General features: G+C 45.0%; 1 protein-coding gene, 1 long non-coding RNA gene and 2 gene segments (V, D, J or C); 2 read left to right on the top strand and 2 right to left on the bottom strand.

Annotated features, from left to right (window-relative positions):
- The window catches only part of LOC115354008 (immunoglobulin lambda-1 light chain-like), a 47,685-nt gene extending 46,321 nt beyond the window's left edge, over positions 1-1,364 (bottom strand). The window contains exon 1 of the mRNA XM_030044151.1: positions 1,322-1,364. Within this exon, the coding sequence (XP_029900011.1) occupies positions 1,322-1,364 (43 nt within the window). The remainder of the gene's footprint in view (positions 1-1,321) is intronic.
- Positions 1,365-1,992: 628 nt separating this feature from the next.
- LOC115354466 (T cell receptor beta variable 29-1-like) lies at positions 1,993-2,929 on the bottom strand. The segment is given in 2 exon segments: positions 1,993-2,327; positions 2,917-2,929. Coding segments are annotated over 2 exon segments (348 nt in total).
- A 718-nt stretch (positions 2,930-3,647) lies between these two features.
- The window catches only part of LOC115354007 (T-cell receptor beta-2 chain C region-like), an 82,401-nt gene continuing 61,090 nt past the window's right edge, over positions 3,648-24,958 (top strand). The window contains 2 exon segments of the C gene segment in view: positions 3,648-3,696; positions 3,939-4,228. Coding sequence covers positions 3,648-3,696; positions 3,939-4,228 — 339 coding nt within the window.
- LOC115354012 (uncharacterized) lies at positions 19,942-21,277 on the top strand. The gene is made up of 4 exons (XR_003927750.1): positions 19,942-20,188; positions 20,269-20,336; positions 20,433-20,506; positions 20,594-21,277. It is a non-coding gene; the product is annotated as an uncharacterized LOC115354012 (long non-coding RNA).

The following is a 24,958-nucleotide window of genomic DNA, read 5'->3' on the forward strand; positions in this document are numbered from 1 at the left end:
CCTGTAGCAGCAGCATCACAGCAGCAGAAAGGAAGAGACTCAACAAACTGGTGAAGAAAGCCGGCTCTGTTCTGGGCTGCAGCCTCGATCCAGTGGAGGTGGAGGGGGACAGGAGGATGACGGCGAACCTGTCTTCAATCATGGACTGAGACTGTAAGATCCCTAGAAAGCGCCATCAGTGACAGGCTTCTTCATCCATGGTGCATGAAGGAGAGATCCCACAGGTCCTTCCTCCCCTCTGCTGTCAGACTTTACAATCAGGTCTGCTCCCAGTAGACCAACAACAACATACGTGCAAAATTCTACAACATGTGCCATAACCTCCTTCCCATCCCACCATAACTGCACCACATATGCATATTAATGTATTATACCTGTACTCACTGCCTTTTGTACAGGTACATTTTACCTAATATATGTATACTTTGTATATTATACTTAGTGAGTGCACTGTATGTGTGTGTGTATGTGTACGCGTGTACTGCTGCTGTCAACACTGTGAATTTCCCCATTGTGGGATGAATAAAGACATATCTTATCTTATCTTACATATAATGTGAAAGTTGTTACTGCTCTCATAAATTTCGCTAAGTGGTCTCATACTTTGATTTTAATGTTGTGGATATAACTGCTTTCTTTTGAGTGTAATAACTACAATCTTCTTGGGATCAGTTGCACTTCACATCAGTCTTGTTATGTGACTGACAGTTTACACAAGTATAACAGACAGTTGGTCTAGAGCACCCCCTACAGGTCATGATAGATACTGTTTTCTTGACTTCACTGGGATATCAACAGTGGGGTTTTTGTGCAGCGATCTGAGTCACCTGTATCACTGTGTTGGCTCACAGCACAAAAATACACTCCGTTGTCCTCAGGCAGCAGCTCCTCCACTGTCAGAGATCCAGTCTGAGCGTCGCTCCTCTTGGCTGGAAATTTGTCCTCACTGAAGCCACTTCCATATTCAGGTGTGCTGCTTGCAGTTGTGTAAACTATTTGCTTCATTCCCTCCCCTGGAAGCTGTCTGTACCAGTACATCTGGTAATAAGAAAACTCTTTAGTGTGACTGCAGTTCATGGTGGCAGATTCACCCTTCTTCCTCCACAGCAGCAGGGTCTGGGTGACATCACTCCCATCAATTAGACCTGAGGGGATAAAATGACCAAATCTGATGTTACAAAACTACCAGTGACTCCTCTGTATTCAGACACAATGGGAAAAAAACTGTTCATTTTAATGCATGTCAGTCTTGTTGAAGTCAGCTTTTGTTGTGATTTCTTCCTTTAATATTTAAGATCATAATGTTCAGTACCTACGACACAGAGCAGTGATGCCGAGAGCTTGATCAGACCAGATGAGATCATGATTGTGTTGTGAGGATCATGGATGGAGAGACCAGAGTCACATAAATGACAGTCAGTCAGTCGGTGTGATGGGAGGTGTTACAGAGGCAGCTGGCATTTGAAACTCAGTGCTGTGGTTTGTGGGGACGTCACATGATTCTGTGTATTGATGTCATCTGGGGTTAGATTGATATTTCTGCTTACCAAAATTTGAATTTGATTAATTGTTGGGTATTGGTCACTCAGATTTTTCCACTGCTGGTTTTATGAATGATTTCCATCTCATATTATTTCTCATTTAAAATTAGAATTGTACATTTCCTGTCTCAGTTGATGGTCTTGAGCAAAATGCCATAAAGAGCCGCAAAATCTGAATGAAGTTCATTAGTCTGCGTTACAACCAGTTTAGTGTTTTAATGTGATGTGATGAGCAAAAGAGGAAAGGACAAGTGAGAGAGAAAGACTCAATGAAGGAAAAGAGAAACCATATGAACACAAGCACATGCACACTCACACACAAGGAGAGGAGCTGGCAACTGAGATTGACCTGGGAGTATTATTGATGGTACTGGAGCTCCCCCTACAGGACATGAGGACAAACACCCATATAGCTGACAGCAGTTGTGTCTACAGTGCATAAGGTTTTTGTTCAGCGATTGAGTGAGTCTGTATCACTGTGCTCACTGACAGCACAGAAATACAAGCCTTTATCTTCTGCCACCAAATCCTTCACTGTCAAAGTCCCACTGGCAGCATCAGGCTTGGTCACTGAGAATTTCTCCTCTTTGAAGTCCGGCTGATAGTCAGGTTTGGAGTTTGACATGGTGAATACTATTTGTTTCATTCCTTCTCCTGGGAGCTGTCTGTACCAGTACATCTGGAAGTACAGAGGACCCTTGGTGTGACTGCAGTCTATAGTTGCATTTTCACCCTCATTTTTCCACAGTTTGGGAGTCTGGGTGACATCACTGCCATCAGTCAGATCTGTGTGCAGAACAGCAAGGGTTACCACTTTTGAGAATTTCAGCATTCATGGACCTTTGCTATAAACCATTGTCACCTGTTGCTGCATCTCTTTACATTATTCCTGTCAAATAGATGAGATGGTGAAAATATGCATCTATTAATTTCATAAAAAGGTCAATTTCAACTTTTTCCCTGTTGATGTCATCATGCAATCTAGTCAAATATGTTACTGCTAACACTGAAGTCAGCTGATTTTATTGCAGTTTACCTGTAATCCAGAGCAGTAACACTGACAAGCTGAGGAGACCATGTTTGATGATGATGATGCTGTCCATGTTGTGGAAGACAGAGAGCAGCAGAGTCTCATATATGACTGTCAGTACAGTTCCAGAGATATGAAGAACTGTCACAGTGGAGCTCTGTGTGATGTGGCAGCTGGTGGGAGTGTCACAGCAGTTTGTAATGAGCTGTGATTCTGTATGCTGCTGGATCAAAATCCACATTTTCAGTCTGACTGAGTTTATAGGGGGTGGGGTTTAGTGAGTTCTGTAATACACTGTGCTACGCCTGCTGATGAATTCAGAACTGCAATGTAAATCTTTCTTACCTCTGCTCATCATTATTGCAGTGTTCGTTTTCATGGTAAACGGTGGTGAATTTTCACAGTTCATCATTTCTAATGTTTCGTTAGATGACAGTGCTGTGTATTTCTGTGCTGCCCGTCAGCACAGTGCTGCAGACTCCTGTCTCCTCCCTACAAACCCCCCCCTGTCTGTCTGCCTGTACAGGCTGAACACCTGCAGCCAAACTCTGTCAGGGAACAACCGCTAAACCAAGGCTCTGAAGATCTGATCATGTGGTTTGACACAGCTTTGACCTCGTCTGAGGACACGCTGTGAGTTCACAGTGCAAAGAAGAAACTCTGGCCTTAGATGAGCACTGCACACATTATTTTTGGATTTTTTTTACAGTGCTACAAACTGTACTGTAACAAAAAATTAAATTTCATATTATACTGACAGTTGCACGTGTGACTCAGATTGTCTTTTTGCTGCAGCACATGAGCAGCAAGCACAGCCTCTTCATCAAGTCAGTGTTACTGATCTAGATCACATGTAATGTGCATGGAGGTAATGTGCTGTCCTGTAGGGGGACCTCGAGTATCACGAATAGTCCACTTCACAGTTAGAATGACAATGTGGATTTTGATCCAGCAGTATACAGGATCACTGCTCATCATAAAATGCTGTGACACTCCCACCAGCTGCCACATCACACAGAGATCGTAACACTGTCATATTACATTCTGTAATATAACCAATATTCAGAAAACACAGCATGATCCTCATATTCCTCAGCATAAACTTCAACACTATTCTGGTTTCAGGTAATGTCACTAAAAGATTTTTAATACTTAATTTCATTTTTCTTGCAATAATTATAAATGTGGTGTCTATTTACTGTTTTATTTGCATACCACCAGGCTCCTTTGGTGCAGCCATTTTATTTAGAGGCTGTATAATATAAATATAAATTCAGGCTTTCTGAGAAACTGAACAAAGCAGTAAATTCATGTCATGTCAACTATTGTATGATGTCTGTTGTTGTGTGTTGATGTGTTTTCCACAGGTTCCTCTCTCAGTGACAAAGTTGACCAGACTCCAGCTGACATGTACAAGAAGCCAGGAGAAAAAGCCCAACTCAACTGTTCACACAATATTCAGAGCTACGATCAAATCCTCTGGTACAGACAGTCAGAGAGTCAACAAATGCAGCTCCTGGGATACATAAATGTCAGGATAGCAAATCCTGAGTCTGGAGTGACTGTCCAGATTGGTGGGAGAGCAACTCAAGGCGAGACCAGCACATTAACAACTGAGGAACTCAGCCTGAACAGCAGTACAGTGTACTTCTGTGCTGCTAGTTACCACAGTGCTGCGTATCGCTGCTCCTCAGTACAAAAACCTCCCATCACACATTTTTCCATCTCTGTATTACAGCTCACAGCCCCTTGCACCTGGATCAACCCATTCTAACCAACACTGGCCTCCCCTCTCACACAGAGAAGAGATTATAATGGGAGATTTCTTTGGGTGGAGCAACACAACACTAAACCCCACCCCCTATAAACTCAGTTAGACTGACAATGTGGATTTTGATCCACCAGCGTACAGGATCACAGCTCATCACAAAATGCTGTGACACTCCCACCAGCTGTCACATCACACAGAGCTCCACTGTGACAGCTCTTCATATCTCTGGAACTGTACTGACAGTCATATATGAGACTCTGCTGCTCTCTGACTTCCACAACATGGACAGCATCATCATCATCAAACATGGCCTCCTCAGCTTGTCAGTGTTACTGCTCTGGATTACAGGTAAACTGCAATAAGATCACCTGACTTCATTGTTAGCAGTAACGTATTTCACTAGATTGCATGATGACATCGAAAGAGAAAAAGTTGAAGTTGACCTTTGTTATGAAATTAATTAATGTATATTTTCACCATCTCTTCGGTTTGACAGGAATCATGTAAAGAGATGCAGCAACAGTTGACAATGGTTTCAAAAAAATGTCTATGAAAGCTGAAATTCTCAAAAGTTCTAACTTTTCCTTTTCTGCACACAGGTCTGACTGATGGCAGTGATGTCACCCAGACCCCCAAACTGTGGAAATACAAGGGTGACAATGCAACTATAGACTGCAATCACACCAAGGGTGGTGTCTTCTACCAGATGTACTGGTACAGACAGCTCCCAGGGGAAGGAATGAAACAAATAGTGTTCACAATTCCAAACACCAAACCTGACTATGAACCCGACTTCAGAGAAGAGAAATTCCCAGTGACCAAGCCTGATGCTGCCAGTGGGACTTTGACAGTGAAGGATTTGGTAGCAGAAGATAAAGGCTTGTATTTCTGTGCTGTCAGTGAGCACAGTGATACAGACTCACTCAATCGCTGAACAAAAACCCCAATACACTGTAGACACAACTACTGTCAGCTGTATGGATGTTTTATCTCATGTCCTGTAGGGGGAGCTCCAGGACCACGATGACATTTGTATGGTTTCTCTTTGCTCTCATTCTGTCTTTTTCTCTCTCACTTGTCCTTTCCTCTGTTGCTGAACACATCACACTAAAACACTCCACTGGTTTAAACCCAGAATAATGAACTTCATTCAGATGTTGTGGCTCTTTATGGCATTTTGCTCAACACAACCTGTTGGGACAGGAAACTTAAAATTTTCATTTTAAATGAGAAATAATATGAGATGGAAATCATTCATCAAACCAGCAGTGGGATAATCTGAGTTAATAATATCCATAAATTAATGTTATCTAATTTTTGGTAAGCAGAAATATTGATCTAACTCCAGATGACATCAATACACAGAATCATGTGACATCCCCACAAACCACAGCACTGAGTTTCAAATTCTAGCTGCCTCTGTAACACCTCCCATCACACCGACTGACTGACTGTCATTTATGTGACTCTGGTCTCTCCATCCATGATCCTCACAACACAATCATGATCCCACCTGGTCTGATCAAGCTCTCCGCATCACTGCTCTGTGTCGTAGGTACTGAACATTATGATCTTAAATATTAAAGGAAGATATCACAACAAAAGCTACTGCCTCCAACAAGACTGACATGCATTGACATGTACAGATTTTTCCTATTTCGTCTAAATACAGAGAAGTCACTGGTGGTTTTGTAACATCAGATTTGGTCATTTTATCCCCTCAGGTCTAATTGATGGGAGTGATGTCACCCAGACCCTTCTTCTGTGGAGGAAGAAGGGTGAATCTGCCACCATGAACTGCAGTCACACTAAAGATGCTACTTATCGCCAGATGCACTGGTACAGACAGCTTCCAAGGGAGGGAATGAAGCAAATTGTTTTCACAGCTCCAGGCAACAAACCTGAATATGGAAGTGGCTTCAGTAAGGACAAATTTCCAGCCAAGAAGAGCGACGCTCAGACTGGATCTCTGACAGTGGAGGAGCTGCTGCCTAAGGACAACGGAGTGTATTTTTGTGCTGTGAGCCAACAAAGTGATACAGGTGACTCAGATCGCTGTACAAATACCCCACTGTATCACAGTGATGTCAAGAAAATGGTCTCTATCATAAACTATAGGGGGCGCTCTAGACCAAATATTTAAAACTGAGGACATTACAGTTCTTGAAGATGAATTTATAGTTTTCTGTAAAATGTCATTGACAACAGGGTTTGTTCACATTTTCCTTTTTTCATGTTATTCATTTCTCCCATGCTCTTAACTGAATTTGTATTCAATAACATGACTGTTATTGCATTATCATCCTATGACTGAAAAATTCAATATTTGTCAACATCATGACTAGCTTGGATTTGTTACACAAATTAAAAGTGCATTTTCTTGTTCATGTGAAACCCCAGATCCATATCCATTAAATCCACATCGAATTTCATATCCATCACTTTTTTATTCATTTACAATTACAATTCCATTGATTTTCAATTAATTAAATTTGACCAGTTTCTGCTTTCAAAAAGAATTAATCCTTCTTTAAATCTTAAATTTGTTAGAGTCACAGTCTTAGCAGAATGGTGCTTGTTAGTTGCAATGAGCTCAATAAGACAGCACAACCAGTTATAGCTGCCTTCTTGCTGAGCTTATGTTATATGATGTCTGATAAGCAGCATCACTTCTATGTACCCTGTTTAAAACAATGACTGGCACCTGTAAGCAAAAGGATGAAACTGTGATTAAAGTGTTTTTAGTCACACTCACAGTTTCACATCTTTTTATTAAAAGTTTAACAGTATTGTGTGAAGTTCATGTGACAAAAGGCTTCATGTGTTTGACTAGTGTTCACAAACACAGCTGCTGAATTAGTTCAAGCAACGCAAGTGTGTCCCAAACCAATGACACACCTTGAAGAGAGCAGCAGCACGTGACAGGATGGGTGATATGACTCTCCCATCAGCTGCTGTGTTAAATGTCTCACTGTGACACTGATCTGTCTGCTGATCAGCTCCAAATGGTCTCACCTCTCATCACCCTCACTGTCTCTCTGCTCTGGTCTGCAGGTATTAAACTGATGGGATTATTATTATTTATCACCACAGATTGTAGTTCCCTTCCATAATTAGCTCACTGTCCACAAAAGAACTTGTAACAACCACTGTAAGAATTTTTTACTTGCAAACAGCAGCTGTTGATTTCACCTGAGCCTGTTGATTTATCATTTGGTTCCAGGTGTTGTGAGGTGTAAGGGAGTCTACCAGACCCCAGAGATCCTGCTGTTAGAGAGCGGTCAGTCTGCTCACATGGACTGCAGCCACGACCTGGGCGGCCAGTACTTTAAATGTACTGGTACCAGCAGCTTCCAGGAGAGAGTATGAAACAGATTGTCTTCACAGTGCCTTACAGCGAGCCTGACTTTGGAGATTTTAGCCCGGACAAATTCTCAGCCAACAAAACTGAAGGGGACAGAGGATCTTTTACAGTGAAAAATGTGGAATCAGGAGACAACAGAGTGTATTTCTGTGCTGCGAGCGTTCAATACAGATCCTCGTACAGCTGCACAAAAACCTCGACCCCATGCCTCACACTAGACCTGTATACTGCCTGACTTCATTGTACTCAGAAACAGTGAAGGAAGGTGTATCTGTGTGAATTCACTTTGACATAAACATTACATCAGAGAGGACTAAAGGGGCCGACAGAAGTCTGTCTGCACACGTCACAATTTCTGTCTCCTCCCCTCTAGGTTCATCCCACAATGTGTGTTGAGGGTGTCTGTCAAGAATGTGTAGCCCGGATGTAAAAAAGGGGATTAAAATACAAGTTAATTCCTAATAACTCCACATGGAGAATATTCATTAACATTCATTAAACTGAAAATACTTTAGTTTAACATCAAAATGAAAATGGTTAACTAAGAGATTGATGTAATTTTTTTTTATTTCCTAAGATGTAAAAAAAAAAACAAAAACAAAAAAAAAAACTGAAATGTGTGGTTAAAATAGGCAGTACTAAACCATATTGAATGTTAACTGAAGAAAAACACACAGATTGTACCTTTGCTATTGTTCATTTTGTTTTATTGGGCAATTGGGCAGAGTAAGCGAAAGGGCCGGGAGAGGGGAGTGTGGAAAAAATAATACGCAGATGCGGAGAAACAAAGGTGTACGGAGAGAGAAGGGTGTGAGAAACTGAACATATAACACGGACTATTGTGGCCTACAGCCTGCACCGGAGGAGAAGAGACGGACGAGTGGATACCAGATAGCGCACTTGGCGACCAGGTAAAGCCCTCTTGCACCTCTGGCTACGCGGGAGGAGAGACTTTCTGCATTAGCGTGGAGGCCCTGCTGAACGGAGACGCCATTTTGGCTCAGAGGACTTCAGTGAGCGGGGCTTTTGGGACGCGGTGGAGCTACTGGTAGGACTATCTATGACTATTTCTCCATTTTGGAGCCTCTTGACTCAAATCCACTTCAGTAAAAAGGGATTTGACGGCCGCACCGCACCCGAGCAACACTCAGGCCTGCAACATTTGTTATTTTGGGGTGTGTGTGTGTCTGTGTGTGTGAGCAGGGTATCCGCGGGGTTGTGGGTAGTAAAAAGTAGTAAATAAAAGGAGCCCAAATTAAGGCCCTTAAAAGGTAGTAAAAGGTAACTAACATAATTTTAATTGGTAGTAATGTTTTTCATGATCCCTTCAATATGTTATGACTTTTCCATCGATGCTGATTTTTTCTTTACAGTTCATTTAATTAAATAAATATTAAAACGAAAAAATATGTGCGAGGAGGACACCAGAACCTGTGTCGGCGTTGATAGCCAATCAGTGATCCTGACTGCATTTGCCCCCCCCTAGCGTGTATGCGATTGGTTCAGCTGCCGCATGTTGCGCTCATGCGGGGTCTTAATTCTCAATTCTCATTCCGGTAATAAATTACCCTCATGTAAAACATATGAGGTTAATTTCACGATACATCAGTTATAATCGTGCAGATGACCAAAAGTACAGTGTACCCATGCGTGCTGCAACACGGCGGAACACCTACACACGCACAAAAACATTTAGAATCACATTTAGCACACGAGAAAACACACGCTTACACAGCCTCTAGCTGTGACAGCACAGGACAAAACAAACACTGACCGCAGCAACTACAAATTAAAACACACCTTCGGCCAGCGGCTGCAGACTGTCACCAGGAGAGCAACGAAGTCCAGCGCCACCTCACCGATGTTCCTGCTGGCTGTCAGGTTGTTGCTCGGGGCCAACACACAGCCCACATCCGGGGTCCACGGGAGAGTGGCGTGCGACACCTCCGTCCTCAGCTCTGCTGCCTGTGCACCTGGAACAGACAGAAAAGCAAAAGAGACAGGTCCCTCTGGCATGGCGATGAATCCATCCACCATGGCCCGCAGGTGGGAGTCTCCCATGACGAACACCATCTGCAACGACAGAGACACTGCTTCAGGACACAGACACCAACCGTAACTTCTTACAACCAGCACTGTCTTTCTGAAAAAGAAAAACTAATACCTTCTGGTCCGGCTGCTGGGCTGGAGTGACTAACTTGAAGCTCCGCTGGATCAGCTTCGAAGTTGGCCATCTCCGCACACGATGGCGGTAACTGGTACCGCGCCCTGTGTAGTTGACAACAAAGTTAAGGATGATGACACAAAATTCATACTTCTTCACATTACATTTAAACTGCGTCAGTTAAACATTAAAAATAAATAAACAAACTGTTTGATACTTACGAGCAACAAACTCGGGGACAGGGTCCATGGCTGCGGCTGCGCCATCCTACGCTTCATGGCCTGGGCCTGCCGGTGTGACTTGGCACGGGGCATTTAAGAATGAAAAACACAAAAAAATTATTTCCTTCAAAGTTCAAAGGAACTTTAATAAAAAAGTGAATGTGTGCCAATCATACTCACAGACAATGCTTTCCCAGACAAAGTCAGCCTTCAAGTACACAAATGTTTCAACTTACCTTGGCAGTGGGAAATCAACAAATTGCAGATGTAGTGCAGGTAAATCGCAGGTCCAAAGCAGGTCACTCGCTCTCGACAGCAGCCAAAGCAAGACAACACCAGATCTCACAGCCAACAGATATGAATCTGTAAATTAAATGAAACATATTGTTCGATTTAAACATTACTTGTCTAATAAAAAAATGTTAAGGTTAAATCCATAATTCAAGGTGTTAATTTTAAACTAGACTTTGTAAAGTTTCTGAAGAAACTTTGATGTGCTTGCCATCTTTGCGACCGCCTGGTCATGCGCTAAACCGCCAGCCCTGTGCTGTTTGTAGGTTGTGTAGTGTTGTCGCCCAGGTGGGGAGTTGAACTGTGGTCTCCTGCATGGCAGGCAGAGAGACTATCCACTGTGCTAGCGGGGCTTATGTGGGCTGGGCCAGAAATGAGGCTCTACAAAGCACAGAACACGTGTGACAGTGGCACTTGGCTGAGAATCGCCTTAAAGTAGTGGTCAAACTACTGCTTTTTTCTCAATGACAGTAAATCCGAGCAGAAAATAAAAGGTATCATGAGAAAGGTAAGGCTTTGGGCTTTCAAACTGTGTCAAAATTATTTTCCAACTCCCAAAAATGCCCACCCTAGAGCGAGTAGAAAGTGTGTGAGCACACTGCATGAGTGACAATGGCACTTGGCAGAAAATCGCCTAAAGGTAGTGGTCAAACTAATGCATTTTAATCAATGACAGTGAGTCCAACTGGAAAGTAAAAGGTATCGTGAGAAAGGTAAGGCTTTCGGCTTTCAAACTGTGTCAAAATTATTCACCAACTCCCCAAAATGCCCGAGAAACGGCGAGTTGAAAAAGTGTGTGCTTCTGCTTCTCTCCCCATATTCTGGGTTCCAGATAAAATGGCAGTCTATGAGGAAGAGAGCTGGCACTCCTGCCTCAAAGCACAACTATTTTGATCCCAAATTTATGCATGTGGAGTGAAAACTGTGGCCAGCAGAGCAAGTTTAAGACAAAAGTTTTAGGCGATTTTTCAGGGCTGCTCCACTCTAGCCCTCAGGAATGCCACTCTAGCTCACTCCATTAGTGTGTATTGCGTCTGGAATTCCGAATTCAAACTGGAATTGCAGAAAAACAGAAAGTCGGATCGGTTTGAAAATCGGCACACCGCTTCTTCTCCACAAGACAAACGTTTTTCGTATTTAGTGTGTGGACGCAGGTCAAAAGCTCTGGGCCCTGGAGCCTTCCGAAGTTTTGGCCATTCATTTCCTATGGCCGAAATTTTCTGGAAAATTGCAATTTTGAGAATTCCGTGAGTCGAATTCCTTATAAAAGTAATAGCACACTTATAAATAACCTATAAATAAAGAAATAAAGAAAGAAATAGTGGGAAGAACGTGAGTGTGCAAGCTGCCAGCTTGCCCACTAAATAAGAATAAATATGCAAGATAATAAGATGTGTTGCCTTTTCAAGGCAAGCATAACAAGCTAGTAACACAGCTTTTTTAATTCTCATTGTTTTTATCCATGACAATGAAGTGAATTATTATTCTTCCTTTCATAGTCTAGATGTCACACACAGTGGCATTTAGTGTTTCTGTATTCATCATTTTTGTGCCGTTTTTGTGAATGTGTATTGTAAGGCAGTACCCATTATTATTATTATTATTATTATTATTATTATTGTTGTTGTTGTTTCATTGATTTTCCTTTGGTAGTTTGGGTTCATTTTCCATTCATGTTGCTATGCACCTGCACTGATTGATCAGAAATAGATGGCTAAGAGGCGTTGGCCAGTTGTGGTATGTACAATAGAATAAAAAGTTTCCATTTATTTATTGTATTTTATTATTCCACTATAGTAGTGAGCCCAGTACGACTGGGGTAGCCAAGGAATTTGCTAATGTACACAGTTTTTTAAAAAATGTAATGCAATAGTATCACCGGGAGGAGGCCCCGGGGAAGACCCAGGACACGCTGGAGGGACTGTGTCTCTCGGCTGGCCTGGGAATGCCTTGGGGTTCCCCCCGAGGAGCTGGCGGAAGTGTCTGGGGAGAGGGAAGTCTGGGCGTCCCTGCTTAGACTGCTGCCCCCGCGACCGGGTCCTGGATCAGCGGCAGAAGATGGATGGATGGATGGATATTTCTTGTATGGGTGAATGCATGGCACAGTGACTGGTTCTTTTAAATAACAAGTATTCCATGAAGTAATCCTTCTATTGTTACTGTTAAGAAAATGCGTTGTTACCAGGCTATACCGTAGTGTAGTGTTGCGGACTTTAATTGAGTAGGCATTTTTTCAGCAGTTACAGTTGTTTAAGCTTTGGAGTTTTCTTCAAAATCCGTGTGTTTTTGTGGGTTTATCATTGTGATTGCGTTTATTATGATATTATATATTCGAGAAATGTGCGTCTTGTGGAGAGAAAGCGGAGTGTGCTAGGCAAGCACCGACTCCAAGCAGGGGCTAAACAGGAGCCAGAGAAAGAACCGATGACGCGGCCCACCGCGCCGTTTTATAACTAAACATAGCTGTCATTCATTCCGATCACGAATCCAACAGGTAGCCGCCAATAATTGTGTTTTTCGCCTCTGTATTGAAATGTAGGCTTGTAAAGACACAAGCAGTATTTGCATCGCTAATAAATCCAGATCCTGCTCCACCCAGGGCCAGAAACTGTATCGGGAAAGCAGCATTATATGCTTGACTGAGACGCGGCTCACGAACATCATCCCCAACTCACTGATCAGTTTCACCGGCTTCAGGACAGGACGGGCAGACAGAGACAGAGACGCTGCAGCCACTGTATAGTATGAGTGTGCAGTTTTATGTGTGTTGAAGTGATGAAGCTGCCGTGACAATGTAATTTCCTGCAAAGGATTAATAAAGTATCATTCATTCATTCATTCATTCATGATGATTATTGTGATTCTGAGCGAGCGTCTCGCGCACCCGTCATCACGTTTTCCGAAGACGTCATGACGTGGCTCTGAATTGGCTCCACTTTGCTCTTGACCGGTGGAAAAGCAAACCGATTCTTCGTTGGCACCAGTTAAGCACCGGCTCTAGCACCAGGTTTTTTCTGGTGGAAAAGGGGCAAACATGTATTTCAAATTTCAAGATGCATGTACATTAGGGTGGGTCATACTTTTTTTTTTTTTGAAAATCAAAAATGGGGGGTGTCTATTTACTGTGTTTTTTCATGGGGAATCCAAAAATGAAAGACTTTTTTTGATAGGATAACCCTAAGCTACATGAATTTCACTTTGAAAATTGGTAACTTGGCGATTTTTATGCATATTTCCCAGGACGGGTCATATATATATATATATGTATATATACACTATATTGCCAAAAGTATTCGCTCATCTATCCAAATCATTGAATTCAGGTGTTCCAATCACTTCCATGACCACAGGTGTATAAAATCAAGCACCTAGGCATGCAGACTACTTCTACAAACATTTGTGAAAGAATGGGTCGCTCTCAGGAGCTCAGTGAATTCCAGCATGGTGCTGTAATAGTAATGTAATAGGATGCCACCTGTGCAGTAAGTCCAGTTGTGAAACTTCCTCGCTACTAAATATTCCACAATCAACTGTTAGTGGTACTATAACAAAGTAGAAGCGATTGGGAACGACAGCAACTCAGCCACGGAGTGGTAGGCCACATAAAATCACAGAGCGGGGTCAGCGGATGCTGAGACGCATAGTGCGCAGAGGATGCCAACTTTCTGCAGAGTCAATAGCTTGAGACCTTTAAACTTCATGTGATCTTCAGATTAGCTCAAGAGCAGTGCGTAGAGAGCTTCATGGAATGGGTTTCCATGGCCGAGCAGCTGCAGCCAAGCCTTACATCACCAAGCACAATGCAAAGCATCAGATGCAGCAGTGTAAAGCACACCGCCACTGGACTCTAGAGCAGTGGACACGTGTTCTCTGCAGTGACGAGTCACGCTTCTCCGTCTGGCAATCTGATGGACGAGTCTGGGTTTGGTGGTTGCCAAGAGAACGGTACTTGTCTGACTGCATTGTGCCAAGTGTAAAGTTTGGTGGAGGGGGAATTATGGTGTGGGGTTGTTTTTCGGACGTTGGGCTCGGCCCCTTAGTTCCAGTGAAAGGAACTCTTAATGCTTCAGCATACAAAGACATTTTGGACAATTTCATGCTCCCAACTTTGTGGGAACAGTTTGGAGATGGCCCTTCCTGTTCCAACACGACTGTGCACCAGTGCACAAAGCAAGGTCCATAAAGACATGGATAAGCGAGTTTGGTGTGGAAGAACTTGACTGGCCTGCACAGAGTCCTGACCTGAACCCGAGAGAACACCTTTGGGATGAATTAGAGCGGAGACTGCGAGCCAGGCCTTCTTGTCCAACATCAGTGTTTGACCTCACAAATGCACTTCTGGAAGAATGGTCAAAAATTCCCATAAACACACTCCTAAACCTTGTGGAAAGCCTTCCTAGAAGAGTTGAAGCTGTTCTAGCTGCAAAGGATGGGCCCACATCATATTAAATCCTATGGTTTAAGAATGGGATGTCACTCATGTTCATATGTGTGTGAAGGCAGCCGAGCGAATACTTTTGGCAATATAGTGTATATATATATATATATATACATATATAAATTAAAAATTTATATATATATTTACTGTGTTTGTTGTGGGGAATCCAAATATGAAAGAATTTTGATGATAGGTTAACTCTAAGCTAGGTAAATATCCATTTGAAAAATGCGAGATTTGCTTTTTTAAAGGGAAAAAAGACTAACTTTGGAGACTGAAATTAGGGCTTCTATTTTGAAATCAGAGCTCTCATTTAGGTTAGTCCCTGTTGAGATAGCAGTGTTAGCCATCATATTTTTCCATCCATTTTCTATTCGTGGAAATTCTCCTTTGGTGGTAAGTACGTTTTTGATTAGTAGACTGAGGAACAAATAGCTCATATCAGATAATTACCTTGCTTTGTATAGTAAGTATTACCCTAATCCCAACATAGCTAACATTAGCTAGTTAACAAACTCAAAGATAGCTAGCTATTAGCCTAGTAGTAGTAAGTAGTAGTAGTAGTGGCTAGCTTAGATATAGCCCGTTTCCACCAAAAGGTTCCTGGTAGTATTTGGGGGGCAGGTGCTACTACAGGAACGTCCTCTGGCTCGGCCCTCTCAGCTGCCATGTCTCCACTGAGAGGGCCGAGTAGGAGGAAGGTTCCTATAAAGTTACCGGGCGGTTGCGCAACCATGACCGGGGCATCAAAATGCGTTTTGTTAAAAAAGCGTGTTGTTAGCGTTAGCTAATGTCCGCTAAAGCTAACATCCGCTAAAGCTAACGTTAGCATCCCTAAAATGCCGGTTAAAAAGCCTGTTGTTAGCGTTAGCTACATTAGCGTCCCTAAAAATGCCGGCTAAAAAGTGTTAAGGCTGAATTATGCTTCAGCGTTGGAAGAGCGTACGGGGGTTGTGCGAAGCACGCATTTCCTACGCAGCGCGTGTGTGTATATATACGAGTCGTATAGGTGCGGGCACTCTCCAAAGTTTTCAAACACAACCGACGAGTCGAGACACAACAGTTTAAAAAAAAAAAAAAAAAACGTCGCTGACGGCACAACAACAGGAATGTGATGCCGGTTGCAACGAAATGCCGGAAATAGTGTACTTCGGCGGACCAATCACAGCTCTTGTGGGGCTGCGGAGGGTCCGCGTAGTTACAATTTTTGGGAGGCGCGCGGCAAGGCTCTGCGGCGGTCGCACAACCCCCGTAAGCTCCGCACAACCTCCGTACGCTCTTCCTACGCGGAAGCATAATTCAGCCTTTAGTGTTAGCGTTAGCTAACATTAGCTAGCACGTTAGCATTAGCTTGGTAGTGTTGGCCGTAGTGTTGGCCATGTTGCTAGTGTTGGCCGTGTTGCTAGCTTGGTAGTGTTGGCCTTGTTGCTAACCCTAACCCGGATGCTAGCGTTAGTGCCCGGCTATTTTGTTGCTTTCTGTTGACACCACATCGCGCCGAGAGTAAATCCAATCAGCACCAAGTAAACCCCAAGCCCCACCCAGGAGTTTTTCGGGGCTGCTCAGAGTCCCTACCCCGAGGCAGGCCTTTTTTTTAGCCCCTGTAAAAGTTCAGGAACTCTCTCCTTCGGGGTAGTTCCTGCAGTGGAGACACGCGACAACAGCCCCGGCCCCGTAAAATTATCCCAAAGTTCCTGCGGTGGAAACGGGCCTATAGATTAGATACTTCCATTGCTAATACCTATCTTTACATTATACTTGCTCATATCAGATAATTACCTTGCTTTGTATAGAATGTATTGCCCTAATCCCAACATAGCTAACATTAGCTAGTTAACAAAGTCAAAGATAGCTAGCTATTAGCCTAGTAGTAGTAAGTAGTAGTAGTAGTAGTAGTAGTAGCTAGCTTAGATAGATTAGATACTTTCATTGCTAATACCTATCTTTACATTATACTTACCTATTCATGCATTACCTATTCATGTTTTATTTCACAGTGAACAGAATGGCTAAAGTTAGAACGAGGACACAATCAAGCTGTCATTTGAATCATCTTGCTGGCTCTGGGCGGGAGCTGTTGGTGTCAGAACTACCAACTCTGAGAGATATCTTGAGGTATGGCATCTACTTGAGAGAGCAGAGTGAAGAAAACAGGAGGAACTACAAAGTGGACCAGCTGGTGGAGGACATATACCCTGGTCTGATTTGTCAGTGGAGCAAGGCCAATGCTCTTTTCAAGCCACCTGTTATAAATGACAAGAGGACCATCATTCTCAAGCTGAAGGAGGTCTGGAAGCAGGCAAATGCTTTTTCTCTTGGGAACGGGAATCTGGCTGCCAAAGAAAGGTTCAATGTCAAATTAGATAAGTTATTTGACATTTTGAATTGCAAGTGTGAGATTACCAGTTGTGATGGGGCAGGCTGTGAGGGCTGTGTGACCCAAGCCCATGTTAAGTGCAAGAGAGAAGAGGATCCCGATCAAGGATCTTGCCTACATCAAGGGTCAGAGGGAGAAGGTTGGAAGCAAAGGACCCCACCAAATCGGAAACCTTGATCTGTCTGAGCACAAGAGACTAGTGAGGAGATTGGAAAGGAAGGAGATGGAAAAGAAGGCAGAGAAACAGAGAGCAGAGAAGGCAGCCAGAGAGGATGTCAAGAGATTTCTACTAGAGGATGATGAGGGCCTGGAAGAAGAGGGCATGGAAGAAGGGAGTGTTGCTGATGAGGAGTTTTTCCCTGAAACTAGCCATAAGTCTGCAGCATCAGCAAATGTACAGAGAAACTATGATGACATTCCAAATATTGCCCTTGCCAGTATCAGGTATGGCACTGGGCTGAGATCAACAGCAGCAATAGCAACTGTTGCACTCATTGATGCTGGAGTCATCACAGAGGATAACCCAAGTAAAGTGATTGATAAGAATAAGGTCAGGAGAGCACAGGAGAAGTTAATGAGAGAGATGGGGGACGAGTTTGAGGAGAAGTGCAGAGAGGAGGGGATCTCCTGTATCCTCTTTGATGGAAGGATCGACTTGACCAATGTGATGATGGAAGCAGAGGGCAGTGAACAGTCATATATGGGAAGGATCAAGGAAGAGCACTACAGTGTTGCAAGTGAGCCTGGGAGCAATTACTTGTTCCACTTTACACCAGAGAAGGCAACCAAAGAAAAATCACATGCTGAACAGATTGCTAAGGTTATCTTTGAATGGCTAAAGGAGAGGGGTTTTGATAAGACTGATGGCCATTGGAGGAGACTCAACAAATGTGAACACTGGTGTGAAAGCTGGAGTGATGCGGAAGCTGGAACTGCACCTTGGGAGAAAGCTGGTCTGGTTGGTGTGCAACCTGCATACTAATGAACTTCCCCTGCGCCGTCTCTTTGTTGAGCTTGATGGCCCTACTCTCTCAGACAACAAACTATCCGGGCCAATAGGAAAGCTGCTTGATTCGGTTACTGACTTGGATATCAATCCAAACTTCACCCACATCTGTGTTGGCCCTCCACTAATCAAACTGCCTGATGAGGTCATTCAAGATCTGTCAACAGACCAACACTATGGCTACAAAATAGTGTGTGCAATCAGGGAAGGTGTGTTTCCTGCAAGGATGGCTCTGTTGGAGATTGGACCAGTGAACCACAGCCGCTGGCTCACCACAGCAAACAGACTTCTCAGGCTCTGGGTGTCAAAGCATAGACTGAAGGGAAAGAACCTGAAAAATCTGCAGCTCATTGTGGAGTTCATCATTGGGGTGTACTATCCATGCTGGTTCAATGCCAAGGTGAAGCACTGCTGGATAGAGGGGCCTAGGCACATCCTATTTCAGCTTGACTGCCTCAAGTCCCAGAGAAAGGAGGTGCTTGAACATGTGATGCCAGCCGTGAGAAGATCTGCTTGGTATGCCCACAGCGAAATGATCCTGCAAGCCCTGCTGTGCTCTGAGGACCAGAAGGAGAGGGTCATTGGGGTGGAGCGAATCCTGTCGATCAGGGGAGAGGGGGAACCAAACACCCAACTGGGGGATCCCTCTGTCAGGATCAGGAAGACCCCTGACATAAACAGTGAGGCTGCCAGCCTCAGTGACCTGATCAGCTGGTCAGAAGGAGTGTCAGAGCCACCTCTCACCTGGTCCTTAACCACTTCACAGGTGAAGAGCTTCATCCACAGTCCAATGGAGGTGCTCAACTGGCCATGCCACACTCAAAGCATCGAGAGGGTTGTCAAAATGGTGACTGAAGCTTCAGCAAAGTACCACTCACTGGAAAAGAGGGATGGAGCAATCAGGGCTCAGGAGACTAGCAGGAGGCTGATGTCAAAGAATGACTCAAAGCAAGACTTGTACAACCTGATCAAGTTCAAGAAGTAGGCGAAGGAGGAGAGCAGAAAGAATAAAAGAGATTGAGCTCTGAACTTGATACAAATTATATGCAATCATAATATGTTCACCATTTAATAAATATGTATATGTAATATGGCTTTGTCAATATTTGTATGAAAATTCTTCCTTTGAAATCTGCTGCAATATGACACTACAATACAAAATTCCCATAATATGACAGAAAATGGATGGATAAGATTGACACATTTCTTCAAATCATGATGACCTCCAGCAACAAAGATGGGCAAAACTGAGGCAAATATGGTCCCAATGATGTTCCATCATTGAGACCATCATCAATGAAAGCCCTAATTTCAAAGTAAGTCTTCCATAATATCCAGATAAATCCCGAAAAAATCACAAATTTATCGATTTTCAAATGGAAATTTACCTGGCTTAGAGTTATCCAAGCAAAAAAAAAACTTTCATAATTGGAATCCCCACTTCACACAGAGTATATAAACATCTCCCATGATTGATTTAAAAAAAAAAAAAAAAAAAACAAACAAAAAGTATATATATATATATATGACCCGTCCTGGGAAATATGCATAAAAATCGCCAATTTACCAATTTTCACAGTGAAATTCATGTAGCTTAGGGTTATTCTATCAAAAAAAGTCTTTCATTTTTGGATTCTCCATGAAAAAACACAGTAAATAGACACCCCCCATTTTTGATTTTCAAAAAAAAAAAAAGTATGACCCGACCTAATGTACATGTACAACCCAGTGTAGCAGGATAGTCTCTTCCTCCTCCCCTTCCCCCTCCTTTTCGCTTGCTCCACACCAGGTGTGGGTCATCTCGCGGCACTAATTGCGGGGTGGAGCCGCTAGCCTTTTAACTGCTCCGGTGTGTGTGTTTGCTCAGTGTGCTACCTTGTCTCCCGCGGGGCTGGCGTCCGTGTGTGTGTCGGCGTTCCATGTGCTTTGAACCGTGTGGCGGTTGGCGTTGCTGATTTCGCCAGGTCTTCTCCTCTCCGAAAATTGTAAGTCCCTTTTCGCCTTGTGGTATTTGGGTGTCTCTGCGGTCTCTGGGCATTACACCTGCTTGACGTTGTGCTTGTAGTGAGGCTGTCGGCTGGCTGCGGCTGTGTGGGACTGGAGGTCGTCTACGCTGTTGTTCGCTCTCTCCAGGTATGTCGGCTCAGTTAACCTGACGGCAGCTGTAATCCAGCTCGCTAGTGGCTGCTATCCGGCTAGCCGCTGAACTTTCTTTTTGTGGTCTCTTAGCAGCGTTAACTGCGGCCTGCTGCTCTCCCTCTCCTCCCCGGCGGAGACGCTGTGCCTGTGCTCTGTGCTCTGTGGTAGGTGGCCTGTAGCCAGGTTACGCCTGGTCATTCACATGGTAACCCACATAATTGTAAATGCTATTTTGTGTGCGCACTTCGTAGGCACGTTTTGGCCTGGCTGTGCGCTGCGGTGCTCCACTCTCCGGCGGTCAACGCTCTGGTGCACCGGGACTCTACTGCTGTCTTGTTTGGGCTGTCTTGTTTGGGCTTGTCTTGTATTGCTGTGTATGCTGCCTTGTCAATTAGTTCATCTATTGTCTTGTATGCCGCATGTTTTGCACAGCCGCATTTATATTGTTGGCTCCCACTGTGGCCGCAATTACGCCACTGTTTGTTTTACCCTGTTTGTTATCGCCAGTGACTACTATAAGTGCCGTGCTGTGATTGGCTGATCTCCCGCACCATTGTACGCGGGGACGAACTGCAATTGGCCCACTTTTGGGTCAGTCCCAGTAAACCCTGATTTATTTTATTTATTTACTTGGTGTTGTATATTATGAATATTGTGTTTTGAGTTTATTATAATTTGCTCTGCTTTATTTTTGTTTTCTTTCATAATGTTTTTGTGTGCTTATGTTTGGTTTGTGTGAGGTTTAAGTGTGTTTAATTCATTGTTTATTCCTTTGGTTGTTTTGAGTTTTTTTCTTTATTGTAATTGCTTTGATTTCCTATGCATACTGGTACTGGTGACCCTAAGTGATATTGTTGTAGTGGCCGTATTACAGTATTTGAAAAGACCTGTCACTGTTTGTATTCTACCTTGTTAATATTATAAAAATAAATCTATTTTTATATTGAGTTCACGTCTGGTCTGGGTGCATTACGAACCTGAATTAAGTTCCTGGGGGTGAAATTCCCCCAGGTGGCGTTGTCGAGCACCTTTACATTCAAGCCTTATTACATTATCTTCCAACCACCCGTTTTGCCACAACTTGGCGTTGGTCGGCAGGATGCACTCTTAGACACAGACGTGATTTTATTTTTAGGAATTTTTTTATTTTTAAACTTTTTTTTAAACTGAGAATTGTATCTGTGGGAGACTGTTTAGTATAGCAAGAGACAAGACAGCAGTAGCGGTCTAGACCTTTAACTTACCTGTGATTCTAGGATTCCATTTGGTGTGAAGCTTTGGTACAGCTTTTTCCCTGCAGTTATGGAGGAGGAGACGCAGCAGCTCAGAGACCTGGTGGCCCAGTTAAGGGCAGAAAATGAGCGGCTTCTGGAGGGTGTTGCCCCCCAGGCGGGTCCCAGTGTGGCTGCTTCTGTCCCTCCTGCCGTGGCGGGCGGTGCCCCGTCTGCCGGCCCAGCGGTTGCTGAGCGGTTGGTGGTCGTGCCCAGGGACCGCAGATGCCCCATGTTTAATGGTAAGACTGGCATTGGCATAACTGAGTGGGTGGAGGAGGTTCAGGCATGCATGCGTGCACGCCATCTGTCCATGGTTGACCAAGCTTTCTTCATTTTTGATCATTTGGAAGGTGAGGCCAGGGAAGAAATAAAGTATCGCACCAGTGCTGAGAGAAGCGACCCAGTTAAGGTCCTAGCAATCTTGAAGGAGCTGTATGGTTGTGCTAAGTCATATGTCACCTTGCAGCAGGCTTTCTTTTCTAGGAAGCAGCAGGAGGGGGAAACATTGTTGGAGTTCTCCTTGGCTCTGATGGCTCTTATGGAGCAGGTGAAACAACGCGCACCTGATGGGTTGCTTAACGCAGCAGTCCTGCTTCGTGATCAGTTTGTGGAACATGTCTTGGACAGTGCTCTTCGCCGGGAGCTGAAACAGTTTGTTCGCCGCCAACCCACTGCTACATTGTTGGAGGTGCGTGGGGAAGGTATGCGGTGGGAAAGGGAGGGGTTCCCAGGGGGTGCAAGGGAACGTAGCCACTCCCTTCCATCTATGTATGGCCTGCAGTATGGGGTGCAGGGTAGTTCTCGGCCAGCTTCTCCTGTCTCTTCACATGGTTCCGAGCTTGGTGAATTGAAAGAGCTGTTGAAGCGCCAGCAGGAACAGCTCAATCAACTCACTCGCACTATTGCCTCCATGCAGACTTCTCTTCCGCCAGCTCGATCCTCTCGGAATGGCCCGGTGATTTGCCGTCGTTGCCGCCAGCCTGGTCACTTTGCCAGGGACTGTGAGGGTGAACGGGCCCGTGCTGGCCCTGCTGCTGGTCTGTCTTCTACTGTGGCCAGACCCACCAACTCCTCTCGCCATCCGGAAAACTAGAGCCCACTGAACTGCCGAGCCACAGTTCAGATGGGGAGTTAGCGGGCTCACAGGTAGCAGCGGCAGTGGGGTTAATGGCGTCCTGTCCACATATTGATGTGATGATGAGTGGAGTCACGGTTTCCTGCTTGGTGGACACTGGGTCAATGGTGTCTACGGTCACCGAGAGCTTCTTTCTTGAGCACTTTGCGCCTTGGGGGAATGATCGCCTCCGGTCATGCCATTGGTTGCAGCTTCGGGCTGCTAATGGTCTTGCTATTCCCTATCTTGGCTACTTGGAACTGGATGTCATCCTCTGTGGTAAGAAGATCCCTCGCTGTGGTATTCTAGTGGTGAAGGACCCTGCCAGCGCTGAATCTTCTGTCCCTGGGATTCTCGGGATGAATGTTATTCGCCGCTGCTACAGAGAACTCTTTGGGGTATATGGCCTTTCACTCTTTGACCTGCCTGCAGTCACACAGTCTCCTGGCCCTGTCATTGAGGCCTTGCAGCAATGCCATCAGGTCACTACTCAGCGTCATGTTCTGTCCACCAGTGCTGCCAGGGTTCGTGGCCCTCGAGTGGTGCGAGTGCCTGGTGGTGTCATGAAGATGGTGGCTAGTACTTGCCCTGAACAGCTCTCTGGTCAGTCTGTGCTTTTTGAGCCCCCAGAGTCCGGCTTGCCAGCTGGGCTGCTAGCTTCCCCCTGTCTCGTCCAGGTTGTGCGAGGTACTGCTTACATCCCAGTGGTCAACGTTGGAACCACTGAAATTGTCCTTTATCCACGAACCCGCCTTGGCGCTCTGAGTCCAGCTGAAGTGGTCAGTCTTCCCCCAGGAGTCACAGAGGTTAGATCCTCTGCCACTGTATCCTCTCAGGTGGCCGCTGCTTCAGAGCAGGGTGGGGTTGAGGCAGTTGATCTGTCCGCATTGACAGAGCCAGAACAGGTGCAGGTCCGGTCCTTGTTGCAGGGGTACAGTTCAGTCTTCTCTGCCCATGAAGGTGACCTTGGTTGTACAAATCTGGTTTCTCATGACATTCCTCTGCTAGATGACACCCCGGTTCGGCAGAGATACAGACGCATTCCACCCTCTGAGTATGAGGCGGTCAAGACCCACATCAACCAGCTCCTTGAAGCCCAGGTGATAAGGGAAAGCAGCAGTCCTTACGCCTCTCCGATTGTTTTGGTGCGGAAGAAGGACGGCAGCCTACGGATGTGTGTCGACTACCGCCTGCTTAACGCCAAGACGAGGAAGGACGCTTTTCCTTTACCTCGCATTGAGGAAAGTTTGGATGCACTGTCTGGGGCCCAGTGGTTTTCCACTCTTGATCTGGCAAGCGGTTACAATCAGGTGCCAGTCTCAGAGCCGGATAAGCAGAAAACTGCTTTTTGCACATCATTCGGTCTCTTTGAGTGGAATCGCATGCCTTTTGGGCTGTGTAATGCGCCGAGCACATTTCAGCGCCTCATGCAGAGGATGTTTGGAGACCAGCAGTGTCAGTCTCTTCTTTTGTACTTGGATGACATCATTGTGTTCTCGTCTTCAGTCTCCCAGCATGTTCAGCGGCTGGAGGTGGTTCTGGATCGGCTCCAGAGGGAAGGTCTTAAGGTCAAGCTCGCCAAGTGTTCCTTCTTTCGGCGAGAGGTCAGCTACTTGGGTCACATCATCTCTGACAAGGGTGTTGCCACCGATCCCGCAAAGATCGAGGCCGTAGCCAAGTGGCCACGTCCCAGCCAGGTGTCAGAGCTGCGCTCCTTCTTGGGCTTTGCCAGTTATTACCGGCGTTTCGTTGAGGGCTTTGCCAAGCTAGCCGGTCCTTTGCACAAGTTGGTGGCGAAGCTGGCTGGCACGAAGTCCAAGAAGGGGTCCGGACAGGTGTTCCAGACTGCGTGGACCCCAGGGTGTGAAGAGAGCTTTGAGGCTCTCAAGTCCAAGCTGACCTCTGCCCCCGTGCTTGCCTACGCTGACTTCTCCCGCCCTTTCATTTTGGAGACGGATGCCAGCCACAGTGGACTTGGTGCGGTCCTCTCCCAGGAGGTTGAGGGTGGGATTAGGCCGATAGCCTATGCTAGCCGGGGCCTTCGACCAACGGAGCAGAATATGGCCAATTATAGTTCAATGAAGTTGGAATTCCTTGCTTTGAAGTGGGCCATGACGGAGAAATTCAGGGAGTACCTTTTGGGTCACAGGTGCATGGTTTTTACAGATAACAATCCCCTGAGCTACCTCCAGTCAGCCAAGCTAGGTGCTGCTGAACATCGTTGGGCT

Source organism: Myripristis murdjan, chromosome 22 (genome assembly GCF_902150065.1).
Source record: "Myripristis murdjan chromosome 22, fMyrMur1.1, whole genome shotgun sequence".
Classification (NCBI taxonomy): Eukaryota; Metazoa; Chordata; class Actinopteri; order Holocentriformes; family Holocentridae; genus Myripristis; species Myripristis murdjan.